General features: G+C 48.8%; 1 protein-coding gene across 1 annotated transcript in view; it reads right to left on the bottom strand.

Moving 5' to 3' along the window:
• bcr (BCR activator of RhoGEF and GTPase) overlaps window positions 1–7,614 on the bottom strand; it is an 85,525-nt gene extending 77,911 nt beyond the window's left edge. Inside the window, 1 exon segment of the mRNA XM_048258622.1 lies at window positions 5,247–7,614. Coding sequence (XP_048114579.1) covers window positions 5,247–6,774 — 1,528 coding nt within the window. The 5' untranslated portion in view covers window positions 6,775–7,614.
• Between the last annotated feature and the right edge of the window lie 2,913 nt (window positions 7,615–10,527).

Below are 10,527 nucleotides of genomic sequence, written 5' to 3'. Positions count from 1 at the left end.
GGAGGATGAGGGGGAAGCCGCAGTCATCCTTTTCGTCATACAGGGTGTGTGCATGCGTGTGTGTGCATGAGAGAGAGAGAGAGCCAGCCAGCCGTGGTCACAGGGAGAACTCTGCTCTCTCAGTCCACACCAAAGTACAAAGTGCCAGTCTAAAAATAAGGGCGGGTCAGCTACACCTCTGCATGGTGGCCAAGGACAATGAGGCCATTGAGCTCTCCCGCTCACCCCTCTCTCTCTCCCCCCCCCACACACACACACACACACACACCACACACACACTCAGTCACGCACACATACACACACCTCTCACTCTCTCATACACACACATACTCTCCCTATTTCCCTCTCTCGCTCTCTCAAACACACATACATACTCTCTCTTGTCTGCTACCTAACACACAACACCAGAATGTCATTTAAAAAGTGGATCAAGAAGGAAATGTGGAGGGGGGGGGGATACAGACAAAGGACAGCCTGTCATCTCAGTCTGTGTGTGCAACACAAATGCAAGGTCCTTCAGGCCCAGCCAAAAACACCAGCTCTGGGCAGGGACAGTCCACGTTCCTCTGGAGGTCACCCTCCCACCGGTGCGGACGCGGCTCGTTTGGCGTAGTTGTGAACCGCGTGGGTGAATGAATGGGTTGTGACCTTCAAAGCATCTTCTCTCGCTAACCAAGTTCCTGCTGTTTCAGCACCACTGCCATGAAGAAGGCCTCTCAGCAGACACACACGCAGACACACACATACACACACACACACACACACACTGACTCGTTTATTTTAAGTGTCCATTCGTCTGGCCGCTGTCAAACTTGGGAGGGACAGTTAAAATGTCAACGAGGACTGAAATTATGTAAATCAATATAAGCAATCGCCTTTGCTGCCTTCATCTAATAGCAGAGCTTTGGATGAAGGCACAGCTTACTGGGGCAAAGAGCATCTAAGAGGATTCGTCTGAGAAAGAGAGAGAGAGAGAGAGAGAGAGAGAGAGAGAGAAAGAGAAAAGACACACTACAACTTTTCAAACCATCTATTTTTCTTAGTCACCCTCATATCCCGGATTAGTCTGTACCCTCCAGTTCTCCTTTAAACTCTCTCTCCCTTCCTATCTCTCTCACACTCCCTCTATCTCTCTCACTCTCTCTCTCACACTCTCTCTATCTCTCTCCCTTCCTATCTCTCTCACTCTATCTCTCTCTCCTTCACTATCTCTCTCTCAGCCCATCTCTCCATTTCTCCATATCTCTCCCTCTCGTTCGGAGCTGTAGTTTACAGTAGGTATGAGTGTCCTCATTTCGTGCTCACACTGAGTGCAGTGGAGAGTCAGCCAGCTTCCTGTGGCCAATCCTATGGATCCACTTGTCCTCTCGTCGACTCCTATCTGTGCAGTGCTCGCTCTCTTGCGCTCCTCTCCTCTTCTTGTCTGTAAAAACAGCCCCCCCCCCCTCCAGACTCCACTGCTGAGTGGGGAATGTTCTTCTTGTGCGCTCGTTATGGCTTCAGGGATTTCTGGGGTGCCTCTGTAACCTCCCCTGGCTTTTCGCCTCCATCGCTCCCACACACAAAACACACCACACACACACACACACACATACAAACACACACGCTCTCACCATCTGATCGTTGACCACCAAAAAGGATATTCCATCCTTGATCCCCCTCCACATCAGAATGACCATAGCAACATCATGAAACAATTACAATTGTTGTTTACACTGAGGACATGCACTGTGGGAAAAAGACTCCGTAGGGTTGGGCTAATGGGGGGGCCCTGAGACATCTCTGCACAATATAACATTGGTGATTAGATACAAGACCTACATGTAGAACCTTCTACGTTGGACTGGCTGCACTAGATAAGTGTGTAAACACTGGGGTCGGCAAGGTGGTGCAGGATAACCAAATAACATGTGGGAGTAGGGCTGTGTTGGATTACACTCACAACATAGAGAGACATAGGAGAAGGACAAGAGAAGAAGGATGGTGAACTGAGGATGGAGAGAGAGATGGAGAGAGAGAGGGAGAGAGAGGGGGGTGGGGTGAGAGAGAGAAGGCTGATTCTTTTTTTGCATCTTGAGAGCTTTTTCAGATCATTTGCTTCTAGTGCTCTACATACAGGACATGTCGATCCAGCACCTGGCGTTGACATATGCACACACACGCACGGGCATGGACACACAAAACACACACACACACACCAACCAGGAGCAGAGAGTGAGTGTTTCACGCTGTTACGCAACGGGAGAGCGCTACCCATCTGTGCCTGCATTCATCCCCCGCATCCCTGACCAGTGAAGCAAGAAACTTTCGCCCTCTCTCTCTTACACACACACACACACACACACACACCTCTTAAACCTCCTCCTCATCCCTCCACACACACACAGTTTACTCATTCATTTCTAATTCTTCATCTTCATCTTTTGTCTCTGCTTGTTTCCTCAACGCAGCACATGGTCCTCCTCCTCCTATTCCCTCATCTCCTTGTACAGACATCTGCCTCTCCTCCTCCTCTCCTCCTCAGCCCATCACACCATCCCACCTCCTCAGCCCCAAGTCTCCTCCCTTCCTTCCTCCCTCTCTCTCCGTCTCGTTCCTCATTCTTCTCCTCCTCTCTCTCCTCTCCTTCCTGCTCTTTTCCTCCCTTTTGTCTTCCTCACTTTCAAACTCATCCTCTTTTTGGCCTCTCTCTGCCACACACACACACACACACACACACACACACACACACACACACACACACACACACACACACACACACACAAAAAACCCAGCACAACGTGGTTAAACTCATCACACGGGTGTGATGTGATGGATTAGCCGTAGCATGTGTGGAGGGAGGCTTAGCCATCTTCAGAGGCCCTATCTATGGGCCCTTAAGCGCACCGGACAGAGGCTGTCAGAGCCTTCACAGACAGAAGGGCTATTTATGAGGGGGTATTCATTAAGTGAATGGCTGCGCGCTATTGATTTTACTCAGCCAAGCACTCTTCCCTGCTAAAGAGGATCTGATCATAGCCATGGGGAAGCAGCCACATAGCCAACGCAGACGAGTGCTATATCATCCAATATGCCCTCCACGCCCGGGCACTTTGAACGCAACGAGAGCATCCCGAGATCCCTTTAACCGAGGAATTCGAGATGTTTATTTCCCCGTTTCATGCTAACAGAGTTGACATGATGAAATAACTGGTTTTAAACAGGGGGGCCTGGCTAAAAATGGCGTAGTTAACTGTGGAAAAGGACCTTCCAGTAAACCGGATTATGAACACAAACATGATAGGTCCATTTATTTGGCCGCCAGCAACAGAGCAGTCAACAGTGAGCGAGGTTGGCACACACACTCAAATGCTGTGGCCTGACACACACAAACACATACATACACACACACACACACACACACACACACACACACACACACACACACACACACACACACACACACAGAGAAACAGACTCAGTGGGGGTGCCATGTTCAGCTGGTACCAGTTCCCTGGTAGCTGCCCAGTGAGAAGAGAAGAGAGAGGAAAACAAACGCTATCCGCTACCCTCCCATCCTCCACCATCCTTCCATAAAAGAGGACTCAGCGTTGGCATGAGACTGGGTCCGCTGTGCCAACCCCCCCTGAGGGCACTGTCTGCTCCGCGCCCTGCCGCCCATTCACCTTGTCAGCACAAAGCATCGGAGACGCCAGGCGGACGGCCCGGCCGGTGCCACGCGTCTCGTCTCCACGGCGACGGTCGGCCAGCCAGAGCGCCTCCACCTGCTGTCGCCTGAGACGAGCCAGCGGGCGTGAAACAGGTTAAAAGAAATTTAAAGCCTTGGGCGAAGGCGCCGGTCCCCTGTCCAACAATCCCAAGAGCGAGCGCTCTGACAATCCGTCTGACATGGGAGGATTGGTCTTCCAAGCATTTTCCGATACCTCCTCCGTCTACTTCCTCGTCTCCAATGCTCTCTATCTCCCTGACTGATTCTCCAAAACACCTGTGGTCTGATTCCACGCATGGTACCATGGGAACTATCGGCAGAGGGTGAGCCAGAGGAATTTGCTCAGTCTGACTTGTAACGAACGAATCTGTTCAGCATTTGCAAGGAATTCAAAGTAAGAGGTGGGTGTTTCTGGGATGGATGCGTTTCACAGAAATAAAAAATACGCCACGTGAAATGCATTTATGAGTACATGTGAGCACAGACACACAGACACACACACACACACACACACACACACATGTATCTGCACATTGTGTCACATGCACTCACTCACACACACACACACACCTCCTGGTTCTTGATCTGGCGGTCCTCTCTCGGACTCTGAGAGTAGCCGTTACGGCTGACAGTCTCTCTAAGCACCCTGACAAACAGCCAACGGCTCCGGACAGACACAGTCGTTTGTCACTGCCGGAGAGAAAAAAAAGAATAGGAAGAAGGAGAGAGAGAGATAGTGCTCCCTCTCCCCTTTGCTCTCTATCTTTCACTTCTCAAAACAAAGAGCTCTGTCCTTCTCTCTCCCCTCCAACCCCACACACATCAATCCCTCCCTCTGCTCTACTCTCTCACTCTCTCTCAGCTCATCTTGCTATGAAAGCTACATTAGCTAATTAGCTGACAGAGCTCAGGCAGAGCTGGATCAGGCTCACCCTAGATGCAGAGGTCAGGGAGCAGGCACTCAGACAGAGAGAGAGAGAGAGAGAGATGACTAGTGTTACTGGTAACAGCTCAAACCAATCCCCTCGTTCAGATTGTGGAGGTCAAAGAGCATGTGGGACAGTGTCATGACACAGAGGCACTCAGCAGGGCAATAACAGAAGGCTAGCTTAAAATATTAGCCACTCTGTCACTGAGAGTGACTGCCAACAATGGACGGTCATTGTTGGTATACTTGACCCCAAAGATGTTCCGAAGAGATGAGGAAATAGCACACTAGCATTTGTGGCAAACACTTGTGTGACAGACATTCATCACCAGCCAATGCTATGGAGAGTGAAATGAACCTTTATGCAACGTGGTAATTGAACACGCCAGTGGTGGGTTGCTAATTATGGTAAGTTAATGACACAAGTAGGAGTGTCATTTATCAAAGGCCCACATGGGTGCATTTGTTTAGGTATGGCATTTGACCTGCCACCATCCCATACAAACCAAATAATCAACATCCCATCTGTTAGCCTGTGGTGCTCCTAGCAAAGGGGAGGGGGTGGGAGCAGCAACAGCTTCAAGAGGATGGCTGGTAGCAATCACTTACCCATGTCACCATGGAAACTGTTGTCATGGGAGGCCCTGCTCGATGGGGTGGAGTCTCCATCATGGGGTGGCCAGATCTGTCCAGTTTTGCGGACGGCGACAATGGTGGCCTCGGACATGACCACGTGGCCCTGCTGCTGGCGGTGGCGTTTCTGAGACTGGGGGGTGGGCGGGCTGCTGCTGTCGAATGAGTGCTGGGAATTCTGGGAGTTCTGTGAGGGCGAGCGGCTCTTGTCGCGGAAGGGCCGCCGGTACGCCGCCGTGGGGCTGGGCGACACGTGGCTGGACTGGCCCGAGGAGAAGTCCTCCTCGCTGGACGTCAGGTTCTCGTTGGAGCTGCAGTCCGGTGTGTAGCCCCCGCCGCCGCCCCCGGCATCGTCGAAACTCCCCGGCGAGTACGACCGGCGGGGCCAGGTGAGCTGGTGGTCATCCCCGCCTCCTCCATGTTCCCTCATGACCACTCCCTCGCCAGCGACCATCCCACCCACGTACACGCTGGTGTAAGGTGGATAGTCCGACGGTTGCCACGGCGGTGGCTGTGGTTGTTGCTGCTTGCCCCCGTTGGCCCGGTATCTGGGACTGGGCTCTCCGTCTTCGTACTCGGCGTCGTAGCCACAGGTGCTTTCGGTGGAGCGCCCCCTGTAGACTGGCTTGGGGCGCAGATCTCCGGCCACCGTGGCGAGGTTCCCCGGCAGCGAGTGCAGGGACCGCTTGCGCTCCATCTGCATGGCCTGCGTGCCCAGGCTGCCGATCTTCTCGGACACCTCGCGGTCGTTGACCCGCACCAGTCCTCGCTCGTGGTGGAACTCCATGTTGGCGTAGAACGGCTGCTTCTCCTGGCTGCTCTTGCCGTCGGCGGACGAGTGCGAGTTGGCCCGCTTGATCCGCTCGAAGTTGGAGCGCAGGGCAGCTACGCCCAGGCCCATGCCCGTCTTGTCCTTGTTAGAGGGGTCCATGGGCAGGTCCTTCTCCGGCGGTGGGTGCGGGTGCGGCCTTCGCGGAGACACTCCACCCCGCTGTTTGGAGGGCGAGAGGCCATCCGTCTCACTGCCTCCTGCCATCGGCTGCACCGGCTCAAACGCCGACTGGAGCTCCAGGCCGTCGCCGTGGGAGGCCGACTTCCTGGCGGGCGGGGGCCTGGGCTTGGACCGGGTCTCCCCCACCGGTTGGAAGCGGCTGCGCTCGCCCTGCTCCTGCGCATGGAGCTGGGGAGGCTGCTGCTGGGGGTCACCAGCCCCGACCACGACCCCGGGAGGAGGCTGCTCGCCCGCCATCTCGTTCATCAGAGAGGCCTTCCGGAAGCCCCAACGCTGGCGGTCGTAGCTCTTGCGCTCCTTGGCCAACAGTGTCTGCAGGTAGATCATGCGGAAACGCTCTTTGTTTACCTCCATCTCCAGACGTCTGATGGAGGCTTTGCACTTCTCTAGTTCCTGCTCGATGCCCCCCACCGACCTCAGCTCCATCTTAGGAGGTTCCGACTCTGGGAACTGTGCTTTCCAAGCTTCAATAAAACCCACTGGCTCCACCATGGTTAAAAGGAACTATTTTTGCCACAGTACCAAGAAAAAATACACACTCTTAGAAGGTACTCTTCTTCCACTCCTGACGTTAATTTCTTTCACACAAAATGAGGACTACAAACCAGCAAAGTGCCCATCTGCAGTATGAGACAATAGCATATCAAGGCCACCTTCCCTCAAGGATTTTCTGAGATTGTCCTCAGGTGTCTTGATGACTCCTTCCTGATTTTGTCACCACAACGTTTTGTTTTGTCAACACAAGCAAGAGCTTTCTCTTGGCCCTCAACGAAATTATTGGGAAATGATGACAATAAACCCGTGCACATTCTTATTCCCGCTCGCATCATTCCAACAACACCACTGGCAGCATTTACGGTGAAAAAATCTCGGACCCCAACACAATGACAGCATCTGTCCGGACCGAGAGCGGTCTTAAAAAAAGCAACTCCTGTGCATGTTCATGAAAGGACGCGTAGAAAGCGACGCGTATCGACAGCAACTGAATATTCCTTCATTCCTTTTAAGCATTTGCTTCATACTCCAGTGCTGTCCCGTGTCCACTGGTAGTGCGACATCCCGTTTCCATCATTTGCTCAGATCCTCCAGCCACCTCTTTTGTAGCTTGCCAGTATTAGACAGAATGGAAATTACCTACGAAGTAGAAAAAAAGTAAAACCAAACACTTTCCAGGCAAAATTACGATAACTTAATTATGGTGTACGCTCAGACACGGATATGATTTGCTGTCACTTTCGCTCCATTATCCCATCCCATTTTCAGCGTTAATTATGAGCGCACATTGTGGTCACATCTCCGTTCACTCTTTGCTTCTGTTGTACGTTCTGTCTGTCTAGGGCTCGCTGAGAAAGCTGCTGCAGGAAAGGGAGGGACTAGACCTACAATGATTGACGCTCGCTTGGTCGTTCGTGCCATTTAAAGAAACACGACACACGTTGTGCTTTCACAGCAGTAAGGGGTTCAAAAGATTGAATGGAAAACAGTTATGTCACGGTATTGAGGGAAATATGATGTGTATGTTTGTATTATACGTCTTTGCTTGGACTCACAAACTAAAATAGTGTTTTGTGTAGCCTATCGTATCTTTGCCCACTCTAATTATGAAGATGTTTCGCATTTGTCTCACTGATTGTTCCTTAGTTAAGTCCATATAAAAAGGTTTTAAATCAAACGTCAAAACTCATAATGGGATGTAAGAGTCTCGCAGGTGTTTTACTTGTGGTTTATATATGCATCAATAACATTGAAATCCTTGCTTTCCTGAATCGACACAACAGCGCCTCTAGGCCTGGTCTATCCTCTGCAAGAGCACAGAACAAAGGGTTTTCATAATGAGGATAAAATGTGGTCATAGGAAAAATGACCAAGCTTTAATATTTTATATCCTTAAATGGATATTATGATTGCACTTAGGTGATCGATTGAACCACGTGCATACCTCCCCGGGAACCTCAATTAATTGGCCATCTGAATGCCTGCAATCCTATGAGGTCATTCCTTGTTACGCGCTGCCAGAAATGTGATGTGCAATTTTTGAGTGAAGTTTATCATCGTCTATTCTGTTCTTTGCTGCCCTCTTCTGATCAAAGAATACAATTACATGTCTAGTGCTTTCTTATCGCACTCAATGGCCTAAGAATAAGTATTTGTCATAAGCAATCTTTTCTATGCCCTCTGCAAGATGTCTATCCTGTTCGTAAAGCTTTGACATTGTTTACTTTTCCATAATCCCTTAAAATCAGTTCTCAGTTTAGCATTCAAGCGCTTGTGTCACTCTACTAGGCTACTTTAGAATACTGTACATTGACTGACTTCTCTCCTTTTGTACTGGCACTGCAGATAAAGAGGTATGTATGATGCAATGAAATTGTTTTTATAAAGCAAAACACAGAAACAGTTAAACATAGTCTTACATTGTTTATTAACTGCCCCCACACACACACACACACACACAAATGTACATACTGTAATTACACTTATACATAGTTACCGTTACCACACTGCACATAGCTGTACTCTACATATCTGTTTATATGGTTCATACTAAATATCCATGTTTATTAAGTTTTTCTGTAATATGTTCTGTTAATACACTGCATATCTATATTGTTCTATATTGTTCTTACTACTACTATAATAGTACTGCCACTACATTGCACATATCTGTACATGTTGTTCATACATTGTTCATATTAAATAGCCATATTTATTCTAGGTTATTTAGGTTACTGCTAATACACTGCACACACTTATATTAATTTATACTACTCTAAACCACCTTCTGAAAACAACATAGAAGGTCTACTCTGTGCTGCTAACAACTCTTAGCCTACACTATGCATGTATCTCACAGACTGAGTATCAGTGATGTACCAGGCCTTTATTCAAAGTCCATTGAGTTTGTTTACATTTGACAGTGTCGAAGACTTGTAGGATGTCATGAAATATTCAGATATATTTTCAATAAAATATTCAGAGACAACATGAATAATTGTGCTACCATTTTGCCAACAGTTTTCCCAATAAATATACAGATAGGGCTAATTTGGAGGTATGCTGTGTATTGATGTTTTTGTCATGTGGTGTCAACGCTGGCGACTACGTTGCTCCGTCTGGCATTTTTTGTCTTATTGTCTTTTGTTTTTTGTCAATGTCTTGTGTGTGGAGCGCTTTGGGTTGCACTCTGTGCATGTTAAATGCGCTATACTAAATAAAACTGACTTGACTTGACTTGATGTTGGATATTTACACTGTAAATATAATGAAAATGAAAATGGGAAATAATAGCCTTATTAGTGACAAAAGCAATAGGGAAGTTGCCCTGTTTTGTTAATCCATTGAGGCCCGTCTACATAGATTCACACCCCCATGATGACGACAGGCCAAAGTCTCTTTATTGTGTCCACCTTCCTTGGTTATTATTTACATTCATCCATTTATGCTCCTGTACCTACAACAATCAATATAGGTCATAATGCCTGGAGTCAATCTTTTTTTTTTTTTTATTATTATAGTTTTTGCCTTTATTTGGACAGGACAGTGGAGAGTGAGACAGGAAGCAAGTGGGAGAGAGAGATGAGGTGGGATCAGGAAATGACCGCAGGTCAGATTCGTCCCTGTGGGCACTTGGACCCGTACATGGTACGGGCGCTGTAGCCTGCTGCGCCACAGCGCCCCCTGAGTCGATCTTAATAGGCTCGCAAAAGTGTTGTTCTCCCTGTTAAAAACTTCATGTCTACAAAGCCAAAGCTGTGTCGGAAAACAGAAAAACAGAAAAGAAAATAGGATTCAGGAGTATACTACTACATACTACACCAAAGAACCCAATCCTACAAGCATCAAATTACTTGTGTATGGGGAATCTCACTGCAATGTTGTCAGACAACCAACCAGTCTGACAAACAAGATGTTGTTTTTGTCGGGCCACTATAGATTGAGACAGAGTCCTAGAATCTCAGTTACCGTTAATTTCAGTGGCCTCTCCTCAGGATCAGAGATGCAGGGGAAATTATACCTCCAGCTGTGGGTCCTCTCTAAAAGTGTGGCTCTAACTGCCATGGACTCCTTTGGGGAATGTATGTGTTTGGGGAACGTCTTTGTATTGATACATGATGACTGCCAGACCCCTGTCTAGCTTTAGTACCTTTGATTGTCACACAACTCATTTTATAGGTACTCGTGTCAGGCCTGAGTATACTGTAGTAGACTGGGCCCCTCAAAATCCACTAGGCCTAATGCTTGAAA

The sequence above is a fragment of the Alosa alosa genome, chromosome 12, assembly GCF_017589495.1.
Source record: "Alosa alosa isolate M-15738 ecotype Scorff River chromosome 12, AALO_Geno_1.1, whole genome shotgun sequence".
Classification (NCBI taxonomy): domain Eukaryota; kingdom Metazoa; phylum Chordata; class Actinopteri; order Clupeiformes; family Clupeidae; genus Alosa; species Alosa alosa.
Note: the sequence above shows the minus strand (reverse complement) of the source record. Positions and strands in the feature narration are given on the sequence as shown.